Raw genomic sequence first — 24,279 nt, 5'->3', positions numbered from 1 at the left:
CAATAGATATGAAAGCCTACTTGACATGCTGTTTTGCAGTCAGTTAAATGGTATGCACTTAATACCGTTGGCTGTTTGTATCCATGGATCCTGCATTCATGGATTCAACCAACCCTGGATAGAAAATACTTGGAAAAATTAAAAAGAATAAAAATAATACAAGTAAATACGACAGGTATTTACATTGTATTTGCTAATATAAGTAATCTAGAGATTATTTAAAGCATATGGAAAGATGTGTTTAGGTTACATGCGGATACAGCTTGTTTTAATTGGAGTGTTGAGCATCTATGGATTTTGGTATCCTGGCAGGATGGTAATCCTGGAATTAGCCACCATCACGCCTGGCTAGTCCCCCATGGATACTGCGGGATGGCTGTCTTTGTACTGAATACATGAAAATCTCGTTTTTAAAAAATGTCTACATGTGATTCTGTTAAAGTTTTTACCCAATTTCTGATTGGTGGACATAAATGTTTTTCTAGTGTTTTTTCTCAGAGTAGTTGAACATTATTTGCACACAAATCATTGCCCACATTTGCCATTGTTTCTGTAGAAGATTACTTAAGTAAAAATGTTGGTTTGAAGTGTATGGACATTTATGTTTCTGAATTGTTCTCCAAAAGAGTTGAGTTAATTTTGCATTACCCTTTATTTGAATTGAAGCAAGCAGTGCCTTAAAACCTAGAGGGTAGCTGGGGGGTGGGGAGAAAAACCAACCCTGTAATAAACTTGAACAAGCCTTTTGAAAGGATTCATCAATATTCTTTATAGCATGCTTGAGTGGTTCAGTCATAATACAACTTGTCTTTCATAAATTACATTCACAGAAAAAGTTTTAGGAACAGATTTTATAAAGTACAAATACAACCCCCAAATCCATGAACTTTTCTTTGCAAATCTTTAAGTCTATATTTCATTAAAAATGTTTAAGGGAAAAGTAAAGAAATAAGCAATTAGTACGATTATTACTTTGAGATTTATTGTAGATATTTTCTATGATCCATTTGTCAAAGATTGGATTGTTTTATGCTTAATATTTAGCATTTGATTTTTTTAACTTGTTAAATCTTCGGGCTTTCTTTTTATATTACTCAATTTATTACTATGTCTTTATTACCTCTTTCTTAGGAGTAGCATGATAGATAGTACAGTGTTAACTTCCAGAAATATAAATGGTATTCTATTTTATGTGTTTTCCTTCCTAGGCTTGATGAAGTTCCTAAAGTATATAGTTGTCTGAACAACAAGGTAAAAATAGACAATTGTCCATAAAACATACTTTCATGATGAGAAAATGATAGGTTTAGATAATTTTCTTAAACATAATTCTGCTGATTTTTAAAGGGGTTATTCTTCATTTTTTTTATTTTTTGGAGATAGAGTTTCACTTTTGTTGCCCAGGCTGGAGTGCAGTGGCACCATCTCGGCTCAACTGCAACCTCCACCTCCCAGGTTCAAGTGATTGTCCCACCCTAGTCTCCTGAGTAGCTGGGATGATGGGTATACTGATTTTTTTGTATTTTTAGTAGAGACGGGCTTTCACCATGTTGGGCAGGCTGGTCTCAAATGCCGGACCTCAAGTGATCTGTCCGCCTCAGCTTCCCAATGTTCTGTGATTACAAGTGTGAGCCACCATGCCTGGGCCCATTCTTCATTTTTAATGGGCATTTAATAACATCATATAAAGACATTTACAGGTAGTTTTTTTTTGTTTTTTTAAAGGATTTAATACTTTAAATTTATGTTAAGTAATGAACTTTTTTGGGAGACAAAGTCTTACCCAAGTGGGAGTGCAGCGACGTGATCGCGGCTCGCCATACCCTTGTCCTCCTGGGCTCGGGTGATTCTCTCAGCCTCACAAGTAGCTAGGACTACAGGCACATGCCACCATGCCTGGTTCATTTTTGTATTTTTTATAGAGGTGGGGTTTTGCCATGTTGCCAACATTGGTCTCAAACTCCTGAGCTCAAGCAATTTTCCTGCTTTGGCCTCCCAAAAGTAATCCTTTGTAATCCCAAAGTGCTGGGATTACAGGCATAAACCACCAAGCCCAGCCTAGTTAATCAACTCTTATCTCATTCCTTACTTTATATATGATGGCTATTGAACCCAAAGTTTTTTAGGTGAACTTATGTAGGTAATTATTTATCTTGTTATTATAAAAACATAATTTCTGTTGTTAATAAAAAGTTCAAAATTGAACTGTAATATATCAACAACCAAAGCAAATTCAACTGATAATTTGTCAGGTTGTAAAGAGGGATATATGTTTAAGACAACAATGGGGGTTAGTTTAAAATTTGTCTAAAGTTTAAAAATTGCAGTAGCAACATATTGTATGAGTTAATATTTAGTATATTTTTTGCTTTTATTTTTTCCTTTTTCCTAGTTAGAAAAGCTACTGGGAGAAATTATTGCTTGTCTACAATTCAGCTACACTGGAACTTATGACAGTGAACTTCTTGAACATCTCTCCCCACTATTATGCATAATATTTCTGCACAAGAATAAACAGATTCGAAAACAGAGTGCTCAGTTCTGGAATGCTACATTTGCTAAAGTGACAATGTTGGTTTATCCTGAAGAGTTGAAGTATGTTAACAACAAAACTTCTATATAACTAATTATACTGTTGTGATCATGTAAATTAATATTTTGGTGTAAAATAATCTTTTCTTATGAGGAATCGTTACAGAGGATTCCTTAGTTGAAATATTACCATTTGGAATACATGGTAATTATTAAACATTTCACCATTTCGTTTGTCCTTAGAATAACCTTGATTTCAGGAACAAAGAAAAGCAGTTTAAATTATCCTTAATAAAAGAGACAAGGAGGATAGGAAATGGATGATTATTAAAGGTAGACATGAATGCTTTATATAATCTACTTCTCTTTGGAATTTTCCATGATACAAATTTGGAAATTCAGAAAAGTATAGGGAAAAATACAAAAATTGTCTAATTTATCCCAGTTATTTTTCTATTATTTTTTTTTTTTTTTGAGATGGAGTCTTACTCTGTCGCCAGGGCTGGAGTGCAATGGTGCTATCTCTGCTTACTGCAGCCTCTGCCTCTCGGGTTCACGTGATTTTCCTGCCTCAGCCTCCTGAGTAGCTGGGATTACAGGTGCCCACCACTACACCAAAATAATTTTTTGTATGTAGAGACAGGTTTCACTATCTTGGCCAGGCTGGTCTCAAACTCCTGACCTCATGATACCCCCTCCTAGGCCTTCCAAAGTGCTGGGATTACAGGCTTGTGCCACGGCACCCGGCCTATGTCTTCCCGGTTTTATATATGCATAGTAAGGAACAGTCTTGATTTAAAAATAAAAATCTGTTCAGCTGTTCTAAAAATTTAAAGTGCTGTTGTTGTGAATGGATCATCAGTTCACTAGTACTACTTGACTTAAGGTGTATATTTTATGTACTTTTTAAAAGGCCAGTATTAAGACAAGCCAAACAAAAATTTCTGCTCCTATTGCCTGGTTTGGAAACTGTTGAAATGATGGAGGAGGAATCCAGTGGACCATATTCTGATGGAGTAAGTTGGGGGATTTTATCGTTCATTTGTTTTTAGATGTTTAAATTGTTTATTTGTTGACATATGTTATAGAACTGAACAGAAAAGAGTTCTGTAACAGGCTTTTTCCATGTTGTCAGTTGTCTGGCCTAAAATTACTTATGTGAATTATGGCATAAAATTTTTACTAGAGAGCCTCAGGTAAATAATCTCTAATTCTTGTCATGAATCACCCGTTTTGAACTGAGATACCTCATCTGTGCTCTTCACAAAGAATAAAAAAAAGTTAATTGTTGCTCTGGAAAAACTGGAAGTAATGGTTACTAATTCATGTTTAAGCAAAAGCTATTCATTTTCTCATTTTAAAAAAGTTGATTTTATCATTTCTTCTGCCAGAAAAAAACATTTTTGCTGTCACATCACATTAGGAGCAAAGTTTCTTTGGCTAATAATATTTGATTACTGCCTGAAGATCTACGAGTTACAGTCACGGGTATTATATACCTATGAGGTGGAGTGTTCTTAGAAAAGTTTTTTCTGTTCAGAGCAGATAGGGTATAGCTATTTTTTGTTTAGAATCTGTAAGAGGAAAAAAGAATGTTATAACCAGCTAAGTACTGCATTTGGTTTTGACTGAAGTAAAAATTTTTCGCCAGATAACTAATAATTAGGATTGTTAAAGAGTTGTTCACTGGACTTTGGTCTGTAAAAGCTGTATATTCTGTTGAGGGCGGACATGCTCTATCATACATGCTTTATTAACCCTCTGTTGTTCAGTGTTTAAAGTTCTATGGCTTTGAATTTTCTCTTAGAAATATTTTCAGTTACAGGTAGGGTGTTTGAATCTGGTAATTTAATGCACTTTGTGTATTTTTGTGACATGTCTTATTTTCAGAATTCATAAAGTTATAAATATTAAACAGGTCCTATAAAAGAGATACCAAAGCCATTTGCTATTGAATTAGACAGTGGCTTTTCTTTCTTTGATTTTTATAGGCTTGAATAATTAGAAAAACTTTGACAATATTTGCAATTACTATCAGACTGGAATTTTCAAAAATGTGAAAAGGAAAAGCAAAATACTACCTTTGTACTTAATGAAATTGTTTCAATTTTAATAAAACAGGCAGAAAATTCGCAATTTAATGTGAAGATAAGTGGCATGGAGAGAAAATCAAATGGAAGAAGAGATTCATTTTTGGCACAAGCTAAGAATAAAAAAGAAAATATGAAACCAGCAGCCAAAGTATGTTTTTAAAAGTACACTTAAAACCAAATTTTTAAGCTAAAGTATTTGGTAACTTGGATACAACTTTAAAAATTGGATGGAAAAGCTGTAAAAGACTAAATAATGTTGGGATTACAGGGGAATTGAGAGCATTTGGCCTAGAAAGACTGCTAGGATAGCATGGTAACCTAGAAGTCTTGGGTGATGATTTCTTGTTAGGAAAGGTAAGTTTCTGTGTAATGCTTAGCAACTGTCACATGTAGTTATTCCAGGCAGAAGCCCCTTTGAGATGGAATGAGACTACTTATGAATGACTATGTAGCACAAGAGGAAAATATTTTAGAACTTGTGTTTAGCATTGTTTTTTTAGAACTTAATATTTTGAATAGAAATAAATAATGCCTAGATAAGACACCTATGTTAAGCTCAAATGTGAACCTAAGTATCAGTTCTCTTTTCCATGACCTCCAGTAAAGGTTATTCTAGAATCTTGAGACTATAGCCCTGGTGAAATGAAGTGTTTTTTTTTTTTGTTTGTTTTTTTTAAAAGAGTAACTCTACCATTTTTGTAGCTACAATAAATAAAATTAAAGCAATGATTCCAATGAACATTTATTGATAACATTGTAGTACCAAAGTTACTTGTATGTAGGGCATATTGGTGACTTTCACTTGACTAAGTCATGTTTCAACTTGAGAGCTGCAAATGTATTCACCTTCTGCCATATCAGTTCATTTCCATGTGTTGGCCTGACGAATGTTTTTGCCCATATTTTGTAGGTAAGCACAGACTTGGCTACTTTGCAAAGCGGTTTAATACTTTTTTTTCTCAGCATTTATTAGAGACAAAAAGAAAGTGGGGAACATTGTACTAACTTGTTACTGATCATGAGTATTATGAACTTCATAATCACTATTAAAAATGGTGTCACTATTAGAGTAATAGAAATATTGGAAAATAATTTGGAAACTAAATGTTTATTTGTTTATTTTTTCAAATCTGCAGCTGAAACTTGAATCTTCATCTTTAAAGAGTGAAATTCTTTTGGAAGAAGAAAAATCTACTGACTTTGTATTTATACCTCCAGAAGAAAAAGATGCAAAGGAAAGAATACTAACTGAGCATCAGAAAGAAGTTCTCAAAACAAAGCGGTTTGTAAGCTTTTTATCTTGAGTTTCGGTATTTGATATTCAGGCCTAGATTTCATACAACAAACTGTAACTTTGTGTTTAGAACTAAAATACTATGTGTACTAAATTTTAGTGCCAAATGTTACACTGTACATAAATGCATTTCATAATGTATAAAGCTACCTAGTAATGTACCAAATACTTACAAACTGAATTCCTTCTTTGAGGTAGGTTGGGAGGGGAAGACAGTTTCATGGAATATCTGGGAAATATGCATTTTAGGTCATGATTTTATAACAACTTAGTAGGATTGCAAGTTTAATTTCTTTTTACATTTTGTTTTATTTTTTTGTGACATAGTCTTGCTCTGTTGCCCATGCTGGAGTGCAGTGGCATGATCTCTGCTGACTGCAGTCTCTGCCTCCTGGGCTAAAGTTAGATCCTCCCACATCAGCCTCCCAAGTAGCTGGGACTACAGATGGACATCACCAAGCCTAGCTAATTTTTTATTTTTTGTAGAGATGGGATTTTGCCATGTTGCTCATGCTGGTCTTGAACTACTGAGCTCAAGTGGCCTGTCTACATCAACCTCCAAAGTGCTGGAATTACAGGCATGAGCCTGGCCATAAGTTTAATTTCTAATTGCAAGAATATCCGATTTTTGAAGTTACTTATATACAGTTTTTTTTTTTTCAGGTGTGATATTCCTGCCATGTATAATAATCTGGATGTTTCCCAAGACACCTTATTTACTCAGTATAGTCAGGAAGAGTCTATGTAAGTATAGAAGCCATCAAACTTTTTATATCTGTTTTATTCATTTTAAAATAATTATAAAAGCAATATTTCTTACAATTATTTATTTCAGGGAAATTCCTACTTCAACCAGAAAACCAAAGGAAGATTCTAAGATGACGATTACGGTATGCTTGGCATTTCATATTTTGGGCTTTTTAGAATCATCAGTGTTAAACTGCTGAAAGGTCTGTAGGTCTTCTCTTTATTAATTTTAAGATTTACTGTATGATTTCCTGTTAACTCCCATTCAGATACTAGCAGAATATCAGCAGATACTTTTGTGTGTGTGTGTGTGTGTGTGTGTGTGTGTGTGTGTGTGTGTGTGTGTATGTAAAATAAATGTACTTGGCTTTTCTTGAATATTGACTATTAGGAACACAAATTATTAGGTACCTACCACTGTCTATGGAATAGGTGCCATATATTGAATGTCACTGGTTATCTTTGGATTACTGAAGTTTTATACTAAAGTTTTCCCAGAAAGTCAAACTTGTTAGACAGTTACTGATCTGTATGTTTGTATCTATTTCTGTGCAGGAGGAGCAAATGGACGGTGATATTGTCATTCCTCAAGATGTCACGGAAGACCGTGGTACAGATGAACATCTTGAAAAGACCCCCCTTTCAAATGATGAGTGTGGTTCTCTGGACAAAACCAGTCCAGAAATGATGAACAGTAATAATGATGCCAGAAAAAAAGCTTTAATTTCATCAAAGAAAACATCAATTGAATGTGCATCCAGTGTAGAAAATTCTTCTGTTATCAGCAGTAGTTTGTTTTCTAATGCTGCTGTTTCTGGAACTCCCCCACACCCTACAAGTCGGAGGCAAACCTTTATTACTTTGGAGAAGTTTGATGGTTCAGAAAATAGACCTTTTAGCCCATCTCCCTTGAATAATATGTCATCAACTGTTACAGTAAAAAGTAACCAGGAAACCATAATTAAAACAGATTCTCCACCAAAAGCAAAGCAAAGAGAAGGGACTATTTCAAAATCTGATTCTGAAAAAATAGTGACTGGAACTAAGAGATCAAGCCGGAGAGCTGGTAAAGCTGAACAAACAGAGAGTAAAAGGTTTAAGCCCATAATGAGATCTGAACAGGAGAAAAATATTGAGGAATCTATTGAAGGCATGGTAGTCTTAGAAAATAACTCACCTGGTTTGCTTAATCAAACAGAATGTGTGTCAGATAATCAGGTTCATCTTTCTGAATCTACAATGGAGCATGACAGTACAAAGCTTAAAGCAACAATGGAAAGTGTTGTATTATTGGAAACTAATACTGTAGAGGAGAAAAGTGTAGAAATTAATTTGGAATCCAAAGAAAATACACCCCCAGTAGTAATACCAGCAGATCAAATGGTAAATGAGGACAGTCAGTCTCAGATAACCGCAAATCAGAAAACCCTCAGGCGATCTTCAAGGCGACGTTCAGAAATAGTAGAGTCTACCACTGACAGCCAAGATAAAGAAAATAATCATCAAAAAAAGGAACGACGTAAAGAAGAAGAAAAACCTCTTCAGAAGAGTCCATTGCATATGAAAGATGATATGTTACCTAAACAAAAACTGATTTCTGAACAAACTGTACAGGAGAATTTAATTGAAAAAGGAAATAATTTACATGAGAAGACTGCTGGGGAAACCAGTGCTAATGCAGAAATTGAGCAAAATAAAAAAAAGCCAGACCCTGAGAACATTAAGTTTGAGGGAGTTAGTACCCAGGACATTGTAGACAAGTCCTCTGAGAAACTAGTCAGAGGCCGAACACGGTATCAAACAAGAAGAGCATCTCAGGGTTTGCTTTCTAGCATTGAAAACTCGGAATCTGATAGTTCGGAGGCAAAAGAAGAAGGTTCTAGGAAGAAGAGATCTGGAAAATGGAAAAACAAAAACAATGAAAGTGTTGACATTCAAGATCAGGAAGAGAAAGTAGTGAAACAGGAATGTATAAAAGCTGAAAATCAGTCACATGATTATAAAGCAAGTTCTGAAGAAAACATAAATATAAAACCTCAGATTTGTGAAAAACAAGATGACGGTAGTACAACGTATCAGGATTCTACGGTAACTTCAGGTTTGTTGCAAGTTCCTGATGATTTACCAAATGTGTGTGAGGAAACAAATAAAACTAGCAAATGTGCAGAATATCCCTTCACAAGTCTAACTGTGCCAGAATCAAATCTAAGGACTAGAAATGCCATTAAGAGATTATATAGACGAGACTCTTTTGATAATTGTAGTGTGGGAGAATCCTCAAAAATGGGGACATCAGATATTTCTTCACTTTCAGAAAAAACTCTTCAAACACTTGAATGCCAACACAAGAGAAGTAGGAGGGTGAGGAGATCTAAAAGTTGTGATTGCTGTGGGGAAAAACCACAACCTCAGGAAAAGTTAAAGAATACAGAAAATAATGATGTAGAGATTAATGAAACCAAAAAGGCAGACGTACAGACACCTATAGTCACATCAGAAACTTCTCAACCTAATCCAGATTCGGAAGGACAATTTTTAGATGAACATCATAGTGTATATTTTAATTTGGGTCTCAAAGAGGATAATGATACTGTTAATGATTCATTAATTGTTTCTGAAACCAAATTAAAAGAAAATACTATGCAAGAATCTCCTTCTGAAATAATAAACTTTAGAGAGGAAACTTGTGATAAGGATTCTAGTGAAGCAGTGTCTGTGGAAAGCCAAGAGTCATCTAATGAAAATTTTAAAACCGTTGGCTCATGTTTAGGTGACTTGGAAAATGCCTCACAGGAATCTTTGGAGACAAAAGAAAAACTAGAAGAAATCCCCAAAAAGGAGCTGAGTCTAGAGTATGTTACTGTTGAAGGAAGTGCATGTAAAGTAACAGAATCCAACCTAGAGAAAGTAGAAACTATGGAATTGGATGTAGGAAATGAAGCTAGCTTCCCTGAACAAGAGAATACCAAAACTGATATTTCTGAAGAAGCAGCAATAGAAGAAAATAATACAAACGATGAGTCTGAAGCAGACACAGCTAAACTGAATGCCGAAGAAGCAGCATCTGACGAATTTAATTCAGGTATTAGTCTTTCTGATAATACTACACCTATAAAATTGAATGCTTGGACTGAGATTTCTGAACAAACAGCAGTTGGGGAACTAGGTGGAGGAAGTGATGTATGTGACCCATGCTCATCTGAAAAAACGAATACTGAAATAGAAAATTACCAAGAAACTATGATTGGTGAGGCAAAGGCTGAAACTGGCCATGATGATGAAACAGAGAATGAGATCATAACTACCAAAACCTCAAAGTCTGATGAAGCTGAAACAAAAATGTTGAATGCGGAAATGGACAACTTTGTTTGTGACACAGTTGAAATGAGCGCTGAAGAAGGAATCATTGACTCTAATAAAAATGAAATAAATACTGAATGTAGTAAATCTGAAGAAAAATTAGATAACAATCAAATGATAAGGGAAAGTGATATTTTACAGGGAGATCATACTTCAGAGAAAGTGGAGGAACCATCGCGCTCTCTGACATCTGGAACAGCTATCTCTGAACTAATAATAGAAGAAGACAATAATGCATCTCCTCAAAAACTAAGGGAACTTGATCCTTCACTTGTGTCAGCAAATGATAGTCCTAGTGGCATGCAGACACGCTGTGTCTGGTCTCCTTTGGCTTCTCCATCTACAAGCATTTTAAAGAGAGGACTAAAAAGATCCCAGGAAGATGAAATCTCATCACCGGTTAACAAGGTAAGGGGAATGAGGCTGAAAATTAAAGAACCCAGTATTTGTTTGGAACATTTTGGCCATACAGTGACCTCTGGTGAATGACAAAATATTTCAGTTGTATCCCTACTCATTTGATTATTTACCATAATGGTTGCCAAGGAAAGGGGAGGTAGAAGAAAAGGTTTTGAAAAAAGGAGACTGAAGCCCTTTAGATAAAACATCTTTCATTTTATAATACTAAAGATCTTTATGCAGCCATGCACATTTTTCACCTTTGGCAAAATAGATAAGGCTCCTATGTCTTTTATTCTGCTTGTACCATAATATCATTTGAGGATGCATTTAGGAACGCAGGCAACATTGCTACTGATAAAGCAGATTTAGTAGTTGTCATGTGCTAGGACATTATTCTGTTTTATATTTTAGATGCATGTTTATATAAACTTTTTTTCAAGCCATATCTAATTAAAATATTGTGCCTTTATTAATTTGTAGATGTGATGTTATTTATAGTTGTTCATATCCCCATTTTCTCAGCTGAATTACAGATTTTTTACTTTAGAAAAGATGGATTATTTGTATATCTGCTTTAGTGTCAGGCCCTGTGCTTTGCACATAGTTTGTTGAATGAATAGAAAAAATAAGAAAAGTTTGGTGTATTTACATAGCATAATTTGTCGTCTATTTAATAAAATTGCTGCCTAAAAAAGTAAGATGTTGGAATTCCTTAATTACTTGAACTTTGTATTTACTGTAGAATACATTTTATTTATACAAGCATGCATACATAGACATGACACCTTGCTTTTTGCCTCCAACAAGCACATTGAAAATGTTCCTTCAAAATTCCTGTTCCTGTTATTCATATGGTGTCTCAACTTGCAGGATACACAGAAAATTCATCTACTGAGACTCTAGAGATTAAATTATTTGTTTTTACATCAGTCGTCTTTTCTAGTCTGGTAATCCCATAAAGTTATTAAAATCAGATCATACACATTTAACTGCCACATGCAGTTTCATTAAGTTTTTGCTACTATGCCTTTTTCACAATCTTTGGTATTATTCAGAGACAGTTTAAAATACAGAAAATTAGAATGAATTGTGGTGTTAGTATGATCTGTGAAGACAGTCACTAGGAAGAACTGCAGCTGATGTCTAGTGAAATAAATTTTCTAAATCCTCGTTCTATTTTTGGGTAACCTCAGTGAAAACATACAGTGTAATTTTTTTAAAAACTTTAATTTTGTTTAGTAAAATCCTGATCTGTGTTTTCAGGTTCGCCGTGTCTCCTTTGCAGATCCAATATACCAAGCGGGATTGGCAGATGACATTGATAGACGATGTTCTATTGTTAGGTCCCATTCTTCAAATAGTTCTCCCATAGGAAAAAGTGTTAAAACATCCCCTGTTGCACAGTCTAAGGTAAGCTGCAGGCTTTAAGATATACATATATGTATACAGACACAGAGTTATATGTGCATGATGTGTCATAAAGTGAACTATTTGAAAAACATCTTTGTGTTGAAATATTCTTTTCATCTATGCAGTAAGGAGAAAGGAAATGGTAAGAGGCAGTAATGATCCAGCAAGTAATTGATTAGGTAGATTAATGTTTTTTGAAATTTTGAAGAAATGATTATAGTCTAAGTTGTAAAAATTGTAAAGTTATAGTCATCTAGGGTTCTGAGTGTTTTTTTTTTTCTCTCTCCTTTCTTCTGTCTAGCATAATACCACTTCAGCCAAAGGATTTCTGTCCCCAGGATCACGTAGCCCTAAATTTAAGAGCTCAAAGAAGTGTTTAGTAAGAAGTGCTTTAGTTTTCATGTCACTTTATATTTTCATGTTCAGTCAGTTGACCTCTGTTTAACAGTTTCTGAAATTTATTCTAAGATTTCAGAAATGGCCAAAGAATCAATACCATGCCCAACAGAAAGTGTTTACCCAGCTTTAGTGAACTGTATGGCACCAGTTGACATCATTTTACCTCAGATTACATCAAACATGTGGTAAGTGGTTATTTAGGCTTTTTGCTTATATAACAAGATGCCACTTATTTAAGAGGACTATTTGAATTCTCAGGGTTCTCATGTTTAGAATTGATTGGCATGTACACACACATTTTATTTTTGAAATAAAAATGCAACTGAGACAGTAAGCCACATAAGGCAATATGAGAAATACTTAATGCAATAAGATGTATGCATATTTTAGGTGCTGCATTGAACCCTTATATCCATCATCTTGTTTAATGCTAATATAAACCTTATGAGGAATATGAATGCCATTTCTACTACCACCAAAACCGTATAGCTGTTTAGTCATATGTAAGAAGCATGAGGCTCACATACATAAAACTTGTTCATCAGGTGTTTTGTTTCTAATTAAAAGTTTGTTTCCTTGGTGTTCTACATCTTGGAAACTTAAATACATGCATGTAGATCATTCACTATATCTTAATTTTTTTTTTTTTTTTAGAGGGAGTCTCGCTCTTGCTGCCCAGACTGGAGTGCAGTGGCACGATCTTGGCTCACTACAACCTCTGCCTCCTGGGTTCAAGAGATTATCCTGCCTCAGCCTCCCACTCGTAGCTGGGATTACAGGCGCAGCACCCACCACCACACCTGGCTAATTTTTGTAATTTTAGTAGAGACGGGGTTTCACCATGTTGGCCAGGCTGGTCTTGAACTCTTGACCTCAGGTGATCCTTCTACCTCGGCCTCCCAGAGTACTGGGATTATAGGTGTGAGCTACTGTGCCCAGCTGATCATTCACTATATCTTGATTAAAATAATTATTTTAGGTAGTTTGTGATGCCTTGAGATTGTTTCTCTTTAACAGAATTATCAGGCTACCTCTGGTGGCATAATCCCCAATAGGAAATGAAGTGTTCTTTAACTTTTCTCTCTTTTTTTAAATTAATTAATTAATCTATTTATTTATTTGTTTATATAACATGCATGCCATTGCAAAACTTCTCTGAGGAATTTAATGATTGAATATGTGTCAGACATACCAAGTCCATTTCTGATTAAAGTTGCAGAGGCTGGACACAGTAGCTCATGCTTTGTAATCCCAGCACTTTAGGAAGCTGAGGTGGGCAGGTAGCTTGAGCCCAGGACTTCAAGACCAGCATGAGCAACATGGCGAAACTCTGTCTTTAAAAAATAAATACATTAGCCAGGCATGGTGGTGCATGCCTTTAGTCCCAGCTACTCGGGAGGCTGAGATGGGAGGATTGCTTGATCCCTAGAGGTTGCAGTGAGCTGAGATTGCACCACCACACTCCAGCCTGGGTGACAGAGTGAGACCCTGTCTCAAAAGAAAAAGTTGTTGGGGAGAGGGAACATTGCAATGCAAGGCTGTTGTAGGTTAGATAAAATAAAACACTGAAAGCTACACGTAGCATAACAAGTTTTGTCATCTTACCCTACTTATGTTTATAACACTATTAAAAAGCAATTATGTGTACTTAAGAATCATCTGTTAAAGAGATGTATGTAAAGCACAAAATATGTGCTTTAAAGATGTATATAAACCATTGAAGATGTATGTAAAGCATAAAAGTAGTAGTAGGCTCATTCAGTTTCCAGTACTGTTCCATTATGCGAGACATACACATCAGATTCAAATTTTATTTTAAATTACACATACGTGTGCCTGTCTTCACTGTGGGCTAACATCAGTGATTGCGCTTACATGGGAAAATTCAACTTAATAAATAAAACGGTATAATTATAATTTCCTGTTTCTGTTTTGTTCAGGGCAAGAGGCCTGGGCCAACTCATTAGAGCTAAGAACATAAAAACTATTGGTGATTTGAGTACTCTTACAGCATCTGAAATAAAAACTCTTCCTATTCGTTCTCCAAAAGTATCCAATGTAAAAAAGGCCCTCAGAATATATCATGAGCAGCAGGTAAAAACTTAGATGTTAGTCCAATGTATTAATACATGATTTAGCAATAGTTACAGAAGTTTGTTAAAACATCACTTTATAATGGCGGAGGGAAATTGGTTCATTTGCATATACTTACGTAATGTACCTCAGATACATTTTTAATTGTTTTCTCTTTGAGTTTTCTTCAACCCCTTCTCTCTTTCATTTCTACCAGTCAGTATTTGATTCCATGTCTGCTACTGTTAAAATCTGGATGTTCAAATCCAAGCATCTACCAAAACCATACAGATTTGTAGGTCACCATATTTTGATTTTGATGTCTAGCACATTTGTGACTTATTTTTCTTGTCCTTCCTGTCAGTGTTGTGCACATGAATATTTTGGGTCATAAGCATTTTTTAAGATACTGATGAAATCTAAGATTCTTCCTCACTAAAAAACTATACAGAAAATTTTGCATACAATTTCAGAAGGATTCACAGACTCTGCTGAAATCCATTCGGAGACACTTTATTCATTGACACTACAGGTTGAGTATTCCTTAGGTGAATTGCTTAGGACCAGAAATGTTTTGGACTTCAGATTTTTTTTTTTTTTTTTTTGGATATTTGCATTATCCATCTGCTTAGCAGTTGAACATCCCCTAATTTTGAAATCCAAAATGCTCATTAGAGGATTCGGGCATCATGTCAGTGCTCAGAAAGCTTCAGATTTTTCATTTTTGGATTAGGCACACTCAACCTGTATCAGAAGTTGTGAATAAATGAAAAACACAGAGTAAGCAATGTTGTGAATCAGAATTTCTCAGACCTGGCGTTTGCCAGCTACCGAAGACTTCTGCTGCATTCCTGAAGGTCCTTGATTTTGTATTCATTTATTTGTGATTTTCTAAACATTTGTTAACCCGTTACTCATGGGAGAAAACCAAAAAATAGTAATTTTCTGTCTCACAGATCAAGTTTAGTTTCTAAAGTATTTTGATTCAGTTTCTGAGTGTCTTGGGAAAGTCTGTGAGAATTACTTTTTTTTTTTTTAACAGCTTTATTAGGATATGATTTATGTTGTGTAAAATTCACCTTCCCTTAGTGTACAGTTAGTTTTGAGTATATTCAGAGTTAAATAACATTGCACATGATCTAATTTTGAATCTTTTTTTTTATTACCCAAACTGTCACTCCTCGTTTCCACTGCCCAGCCATGCCTGCTTTTCCTCTATGAATTTGCCTATTCTGGACATTTCATAAAAGTGGGGTCATACAACCTGTAATCTTTTGTGACTGGCTTCACTTAGCTTAATGTTTTCAAGGTTTATCCATGTTGCAAAATTTCCTTTTTGAGGTGGAATAATATCCCATTATATGTGTATACCACGTTTTGTTTATCCAGTTGACAGACATTTGGGTTGTTTCCACCATTTGCTATAATGAATAATACTACTGTGTCTACAAGTTTTTATATGGATAGATGATTTTATTTCTCTTGGATATATATAACCAGAGGTAGAATTGAGTCATATGATTGATTACTGAACTTATTTTCAGAAAGTTGACTTTTTGAAGCATTTTCTCAATCAGTGGTCCATAGGTCCTAGGAACACTTATGAAAATTGGTTTTTTGTTTTGTTTTGTTTTTTTTTCCTTGTCGCCCAGGCTGAAGTGCAGTGGCACGATCTCGGCCCACTGTAACCTCCACCTCCCAGACTCAAGTGATTCTCCTCCCTCAGCCTCCTGAATAGCTGGGATTACAGGCACTTTACTTTTTGTATTTTTAGTAGAGACGGGTTTCACCATGTTGGTCAGGCTGGTCTTGAACTCCTGACCTCAAGTGATCTGCCCGTCTTGGCCTCCAAAAGTGCTGGGATTACAGGCTTGAGCCACTGTGCCCAACCAAAAAATTGTATTCTTTTAAAAAAATTCCACGTTTTTAACTTTGAAAATCTCTGCTGTAGACTTTTTCTACACTGCATTCTTGAACTTGGGAAGTAGAATGTAATTTTCTCAGCTGCTACGGCTATATTTCTTGAGAAACCATTATGAAATATTGTTAAATCCTAACCCTCTCTCTGAGGAAATACTTTGTAATGCTAAATTTTGTGTAATTAGAACATACTTTCTTAGCAGCATTAGCTCTTAATTGTGATGGTTGGTAGAATATAGGTTCTATACAATATGTTTTCTAGGGTTTGTATTAAAAGTAAATTTCAAAGTGTTCGTTTTTTGCTTTTTTTCTGCTCCAACTTTATAATCAAGGTGAAGTCTCGTGGACTAGAAGAGATTCCAGTTTTTGATATTTCTGAAAAAACAGTAAATGGAATGGAAAATAAATCTTTGTCACCTGATGAAGAAAGACTTGCCTCAGGTATATTTTAGCAAAGGGGGATAATTTAATTTAGAAGATCAGCTGACTTTCTTGAAGTATTTTGTTGTTAAGTTTTCAGTTTTAGTCTAGTTTGACCATGCTGTATTTTTTTTAACAATTATTTTGTGTTTACTATGAAGCATATGAAAAACTAACTGAATGGACATCAAATGTGTATGTCTACCTGTTTTTCTTGTCAAATTGTATTCTATCAAGGACTCAAGGATATAAACAATATACTTTCTCTTCTAATTATGTTAATAAAGTAGTCTACCCATTTTTAAATTTCTTCAATAGCACAGAGTAATCTTTATGGGAATAGCACATAATAATAAGCTATGGTAGGTTGGGCATGGTGGCTCATGCCTATAATCAGCACCTTGGGATGCTAAGGTGGGTAGATCACTTGAGGTCGGGAATTCAAGACCAGCCTGGGGAACATGATGAAACCCCGTCTCTACTTAAAAATACAAAAAATAACTGGGCATGATGGTGCACGCCTGTAATTCCAGCTACTTGGGAGGCTGAGGCAGGAGAACCGCTTGAACTTAAGAGGCGAAGTTTGCAGTGAGCCAGTATTGCACCAGTGTACTCCAGCTTGGGTGACAGAATGAGGCTCCATCTCAAAATAATAATAATAATAATAATAAGCTATGGTAGATTTTTCTGTCAACTTGTCTCCTTGAAGAGTGAGATACCTTAGCCTGCTGTCTCAATTTGAAATCTAGGCACTTTGACTGACTCAGAAGATGATCTAAATAATTTAGTTTTTGTCCGGTATAGGTTTAATTGTGATTTTCCTCTCTTTTAGGTACAGTTGATACTGTTGCTTTAGAAACTCCGTTATCCAGAAATCTTGTGGCACAGATTAGTGCTCTTGCGCTTCAACTGGATTCAGAAGATCTTCATAATTATTCAGGAAGCCAACTATTTGAAATGCATGAGAAACTAGGTAGTATGGCAAACTCTATAATAAAAAATCTACAGTCACGTTGGAGATCACCACCCCATGAAAATTCTGTTTAGTATTTTAAGAAAAAATTGAAAGTTTTTTTTTTTTTTTTTTTAAACATCACTGGATTTCTTGATGGAGGGAACAAGTTCTGAAATAATAGCACAATTTCAAAGAAGAGACTGTTTGCAAAGTTGATAACATTTGAAACCTTGAAGGACAGTGACTTATTATGTAAGTTCAATTTTGTAAGTTCATTATGTAAGATCTTTTTTTTTTTTAATATATATTTTCTTGGCTGCTATGCGTGGTTTTTCAGGAAATTTATCTTTCTGAGATGTGAAAGCAAAAACTAGAAACAGAACTATACATTTTATTTCACACTTTCTTAAACCCATGCCTATTCTAGTGAAACATGTAAAATAAGTAAAATTGAACATTTTTCTTTGAATTTTTGCTGAACCGATAAAGGTGTTTATACTTTTTGTTTGTTTGTTTAATTCATGTTTGTTGGGCCTGAGGTTTAGGAAATTTATTATTGGTTAAAAACCTCATACGTGATGCAAGAGAATTGGAACTTTTCCTGCAGATGTCTACTTTGGACAGTTTTCAAGAAAAATATGAAAAGTTTCAACTTCTGGGGGTTAAAACATTAATGCAGAATTTACTAAGATTTTATTCATTTGCATTAGCAAATATTCGTGCAGCAGCAGTTGACTGAAAATTTACTCTTATGAGACATATAGTATTCACTTTTAAATGCGTAATTGTACATTATGTATAGACGACAATGTTTTTAATTTATAAACTTCATTCTTTGTTAATTGCATGGGTTTTTCAGCTTATTGTGAAATACCTTGGTTCTGTTCAATAGAAACATTTTGTATATATTAAATACTGAACTATATCAGTATGGACAGTAGAAGTGCTTCATGGGCTTGCTGCACATACTTGTAGGAGTCTGTATCTGCAAGTACAACAAATAGTTTTGTAGTTAGTTAACAGTCTTACTTAAAACATGAGTTTATTTTCTAAAAGTATCTAGAATAAGTAAAATTATAGAACTAAGGAAATGTTATACAACTTTGCTGTTAATACCCTTACCTCCTTATTATTTTTGGTTTGGAAGAGGGTATCAGCCACTAGAAAGTGTGCCTCGTTATATTTCTTAAAGTTAGTTTCAGTATTTCACTGCAAGTTGGACTGTACGAAATCTAAAGTAGATCTGCTTTTTTAACCTTCAACTAAAAGGAAACTTCGAAGAAATTTGAAACTTACTGTTTTTAATGTGTGTATGTTTTGCCTAGGTTTTTTTTAAAATAGGGAACGTAATTAAAACCTTTTTGTAAATTTTGCCAAGTAATATTAGTGCCTGACTCCCATATTTGTTTCATCTTTTTAACTGAGAATATATCTCATTTGTTCTCTGAATAGAATGAGTGAGTGAGCTCAGTTTTCACATTTTATTCAGAAGCTAATCCCTACTTAGCAAGGCACATAACCTACAGCAAGTCATAGAAAGTTTAATCCTTGTGCCTAGTTAGCTCTCCTATATTCAGGGATCTCTATAAAAATTGTTACCTTTTTTCATCATCAGCCCCTATAAAAGTTGGTGTCTTTCATCATCATAAATTCTTCATAATCACAGATACTTTTGGGTCTAAATAATATATTTATATACCAAGGATGATTTTATAAAGAAATTCTGGGATCATTGAATTACGGATTGTGGATTGAAGTAACTAATGAAAAAGACTAATTTCTTTAAAAAGAATATAATTATGGTTTACATTGTGCATCATTTATTTCTCAAATTACTAAGGAGGAGGTACTCCCATAAGCAGGTATGTATATGTGTTTGGGGCAGAGGGGAGCAGGTTTCTTTAACACACTTGAGAATTAAAATTAGCTCATTTCGTGATTATGTGCCTTAACGTTTGTGTGAACTAAACTTGGTGATTGAATTAAGTTCTTGGGAAGCCAAACAGTAATAGCAGAAAATGTGACCAAAATGAGTAACACATACTTAAATCACTGGCTTTTATGTAAGCACAAGTATTAATTTTAAAAACATTGTAGTTTAGTAAGGTTGCATTTTAAAATATTTGGGAGCAAACACAGTCTTCATTTTGCTGTGGCTATAAGCATATATTTTTGGCACCTTATTTGCAATATTCTTCCCTTAAAGTTTCCTGCAAATTCCCTGTTAGTAATTCCTAAATAGCAAAACATTAATATTCCATGATCAGCTCCACTGTGTTGTCTCACTATTAAAATGGAATCTGTTTTTTCAAATCTTTTCTAATGGTTAATAAAACAAATGTCAGATAATAACAAGAACACTCAAATGTGGTATCTTAATTATCTTATGCATATCTAAGAAGAAACTGGTAGCATACAGGAGTGTAGTATCTTTTCTTTTTTTCAGACAGAGTTTCACCCTTGTTGCCCAGGCTGGAGTGCAGTGGTGCAATCTCAGCTCACTGCAACTCTGCCTCCTGGGTTCAAGTGTTTCACCTGCCTCAGCCTTCCGAGTAGCTAGGATTACAGGTGCACACCACCAGGCCTGGCTAACTTTTTTGTATTTTTAGTAGAGAGGAGGTTTCACCATGTTGGCCAGGCTGGTCTTGAACTCCTGACCTCAGGTGATCTGCCCGCCTGGGCCTCCCAAAGTGCTGAGATTATAGGCATGAGCCACCGCACCTAGCCCATGATTTTCATATCTGTGAAATCTATTCTGGATTCTATAGTGGATTTAAATTTTCAGCATTTCAGTGACCTCATTGTTAAGGCTCTGCCACTTGAAAAAGTTTGAAAACCATTGGTGAATCATAAGGAACTTTGCTCCAATTCCAAATAAAGGATGTGTCAGGTTAAATAATGCTATTGGATAATACAGTCAAAAACAGGATTTAAACTCGAAAATTAAAAGCATGATTGAAGGCCAGGTGGGTATATCACTTGAGACCAGGAGTTCAAAACCAACCTGGCCAATATAGCAAAACCCTGTCTGTACTGAAGATAGAAAATTTAGCCCAATATGTTGGTACACACTTGTACTCTCAGCTACTCTGGAGGCTGAGATGAGAACTGGTTGAATCTGGTACATGGAGGTTGCAGTGTGCTGAGATCATGCCATTGCACTCTAGCCTGGGTGACAGAACGAGACTCTTTCTCAAAAAAAAAGGCATGATTAATCCTAACATAGCCCATGGGTTTTTTTTTTTTCTGTACAGCTTGAAGATAAGATAGTCAAGGACACTGTTTCATATTTAAACATAAATACGTGAAGAGTAAGTCGTGAGGCAAGAAACAAAATTGGAGGGAAATGGTGGGAATTGTGAATATTTAAGTGAAGTTTTATTTTTCAAGGTAAAGAGAAAGTATAAATTAGTATTTTTTTTCTTCCAACTTTGACTAATTCAGTAAGAAAGGCCTAGGTTTCATCTCATATTCTTTATAATTGATTTTCAAGAAAGTAATTTGTCATTCAGCCTAGGAGGCTGTAAAATAGCAATTATTGACATTATTAGACTAAAACTTAGGTAGGGGACGGAGACTGTTTCTTCACTGCTGCAACCCATGTCCATCTTGTTCCTAAGCCATTAGAAATGTTTGTACTTTGTATACAAACAGTAGAGTGAGGTTTTGATTTTTAACATAGTGTTTCTGAAACTTGGATGTGCATATGAACAAGCAGATTCTGATTTAGTAGGTCCGTAATGAGCTCCAAGAGTCTTCAGTTTTAGACACAGTTCCAGGTGATTCATACAGATGACTGTGGTCTGTACTGGTAGATGGGCCTAAGAGGCTTCAGGCTGTGTATTAGGTTTTGGTAACCCCAGCAGATTCAAGTCCTTGATAACTGTCAAGTTTATGAATTGGGGATGCAGACTGGTTTTGAAATCTTACAGCTAAAGTTCAAAAATTTTAAGGAAGTTAAGTGTAGAATTTTGCTTCTTTAAGGGCCTTTTTAAAATATGGAAGACTTATTTTTTAAATAGGCAGACTTTAAGAATTTCATGTTATGAAGAATTATAAGGCAAATTAGACAGTATTTTCTTATGAATATTTGTGCGTTAGGGTTTATTAATATATGTCAATTTCTAAGTTAGAAATATATTTAGTCTGTAAATCTTGCCTTCTATATGGATTATTTTATTAATAAACATGGAAAATCGACACTACCCCTAATAATCTGGCAATTAAATTTGTCAGTGCTATAATTAAGAAGTCAGTCTAGTGCAGATATACACCCTGTCATTTTACTGTAAGACTTCTGGTGACTTAATTTTCTGTTACATTACATGATTGAAAATTCCTGTTTCATTATAAAGTGGAATTTGAAAGAGTTGAATAATTTGATTCTCAAAAAGCACGTTTTTCTTGGAATTTGGTTAAGGTGTTAGGTTTTCCTCACATATTTAAATGGTCTGTAAAAACTACACTGAAGGCACTAAAGAAAATGTAGCTGAAAGTTAAGTAATAGGTTTTAAAAATTTATCAAAATTTATTAATAGTTAGATCTGTAAGACAAATCAGGTTTCCTGGTTTCTGATGTTCAGTTAATAAGTCTATTATGTGTCAGGCTTTATATATTGCTCTTTGCAAGTAGCCATTAAAATTTGAGTCATTGAAGTTTGAAGATCCATAAATATTTAATATAGTAGTCTAAACAGAGTTCTGAGAATTTTTACTCAGTTCTGAAATAGGATGTTAAATTTTTCGATGGGGTCCTAATCATTTTTTTTCTTTACATACTAAGCCTTTCTTTCTCCAAAGAACAATTAAAACCACGTATGACATGGTAAGCCGTAAATACCATTGGAATAAAAGATAACCCCTCATCTTACCTAAAAAATTGAAGGCAATATTTTCTTTTGTTGATAACACAAATGAGAAAAAAAGCCTGTAACTTTTGTACTCTACTTGTAGCAGAGGGAATATTTTGGTCATACTATGCCAATTTATAATTGTAGATTAAGCTAAATTTACTAGACAGCAAGCTTATATGCTTATAGAAATTGATGCACTGCGAAGTGATGAGATGAAAAGAATGGAAAAGGCAGATTAAGCTGGAATTTTAATGCATAGTCCATTTAGTATAGAGGCAAGCTGTTTCTTAAATGGATAAACAACATAAAACTAGGAAGATCACCTTCACAGTAAAGTGTCATGGAACTGGAAATAGAGTATAGTGTAATAGTTATTTTGATACATAATTGAATAGCTAACAAGTGTCTGAAGAGTTTTTATTTTTATAGGATAGGAATTTTCCAAAAGAAAACAAAATTAAGAGCAAAATTGGTTTTGAATATAGAAACTGAAAGATTGCAGTCTTAACTCCTAAGTTTTTTACAGAGCACAGGTTGGCAAACTGTAGCTTGCCACTTGTTTTTTTGTGCTGCCTGTGAGCTGAGACTGGTTTTTACACTTTTTTTAAGGGTCAAGAAAGTCAAGAGGAGAAGGATATTTTGTGACACATGAAAACAAATTAAAATTTAAATATCCAGAAATGAAGTTTTATTGGGACAGCTGTGCTTATTTACATATTATCTTTAGCTGCTATCCTGCTTCAGTGGCTGAGTTCAATAGTATAACAATGTCTGTATGGCTTGCAGTGGCTAAAATACTGTCTGACCTTTTACAGAGTTTGTCGATCCCTGGTATGGTTGATAGCTTTGTTCAGTATGGCATATTAGTCCATTTAATTACTTGCTTCTAGCTGACAGAGTGAGGTCTTGATTACTTAATTTCTATTACTCTTGTATTTTCCAAAATGGCTTCTCTTGATTTTACTTGTTTTACTATTGCTCAAATTACACAGATACTAGGAAACACTAGTACTTTATAAATACACTTCTTTTTCTACTTAAACTCTCAAACTATAGTTACGTATTTGCCATGATGTTAAGGGACCTTGATAGTCTGTGAATTGTCAGTTGCTTTCAGCACTACCTCCTGTGGATAGACCTGACTGATAGCACTTAGAAAAAGACTGATAGAAGCCAAATCAGTCATTAGCTTTATATTGTCCCCATCAATTGGTAAACTCTTAAGAGAGCTTAGTTTTACATTCACAAAATATTTATATTTGATAAGTCTTAAAAATGATTTAAGTTGAAACTTAACAGAAGTACTTGTTCATTCCTCACTTACCTGCAAATAATGGAAATAATGGTGCAGTCAGGTTTTTTTAATTTTATTTTATAATGCTTATACTAGGGGTCCCAAACCCCTGGTTGGCATTAGATTCTCACAGGAGCATGAACCTTGTTGTGAACTGCACATGCCAAGATCTAGGTTGTGCACACCTTATGAGAATCTAATACCTGGTGATCTGAGGTGGAACAGTTCTATCCTGAAACCATCTCCCCCAACACCTCCATCTGTGGAAATTGTCTTCCACGAAACTGTTCCCTAGTGCCAAAAAGGTTAGGGGACCACTGCTTTATATGATGTTTGAAGCAGGCACACTTAGAGTTACTATTTCTGGTTCTTTATGACTGTTGAGGAGGGCAGAATCTTTGTTTGAGTCACAATGAAAACTTTTCATGCATCTAGAGTTGACTGTTACCACTTGGCAATGGAAACTGGATGTTGAAACATTTTTTAAGAAATGCACTTTTACCTGAAATAAAATTATAAAAACTAAA

General features: G+C 34.7%; 1 protein-coding gene across 7 annotated transcripts in view; it reads left to right on the top strand.

Moving 5' to 3' along the window:
- RIF1 (replication timing regulatory factor 1) overlaps positions 1 to 24,279 on the top strand; it is a 69,340-nt gene extending 45,061 nt beyond the window's left edge. For 6 of the 7 annotated variants that reach the window (XM_008998900.6, XM_002749453.7, XM_078327787.1 and 3 more), the window contains exons 23-36: positions 1,209 to 1,251; positions 2,393 to 2,595; positions 3,446 to 3,548; positions 4,654 to 4,773; positions 5,762 to 5,907; positions 6,583 to 6,663; positions 6,755 to 6,809; positions 7,222 to 10,434; positions 11,692 to 11,838; positions 12,140 to 12,217; positions 12,307 to 12,422; positions 14,178 to 14,331; positions 16,563 to 16,671; positions 17,483 to 24,279. In XM_008998900.6, the coding sequence (XP_008997148.3) occupies positions 1,209 to 1,251; positions 2,393 to 2,595; positions 3,446 to 3,548; positions 4,654 to 4,773; positions 5,762 to 5,907; positions 6,583 to 6,663; positions 6,755 to 6,809; positions 7,222 to 10,434; positions 11,692 to 11,838; positions 12,140 to 12,217; positions 12,307 to 12,422; positions 14,178 to 14,331; positions 16,563 to 16,671; positions 17,483 to 17,697 (4,783 nt within the window). In that variant the 3' untranslated portion in view covers positions 17,698 to 24,279. The remainder of the gene's footprint in view (positions 1 to 1,208; positions 1,252 to 2,392; positions 2,596 to 3,445; positions 3,549 to 4,653; positions 4,774 to 5,761; positions 5,908 to 6,582; positions 6,664 to 6,754; positions 6,810 to 7,221; positions 10,435 to 11,691; positions 11,839 to 12,139; positions 12,218 to 12,306; positions 12,423 to 14,177; positions 14,332 to 16,562; positions 16,672 to 17,482) is intronic. The other variant, XM_008998901.6, reaches the window with a different exon arrangement.

The sequence above is a fragment of the Callithrix jacchus genome, chromosome 6 (assembly GCF_049354715.1).
Source record: "Callithrix jacchus isolate 240 chromosome 6, calJac240_pri, whole genome shotgun sequence".
Taxonomy (NCBI): domain Eukaryota; kingdom Metazoa; phylum Chordata; class Mammalia; order Primates; family Cebidae; genus Callithrix; species Callithrix jacchus.
The sequence above is the reverse complement of the archived record's forward strand: the minus strand, read 5'-3'. Positions and strand labels throughout refer to the sequence as shown.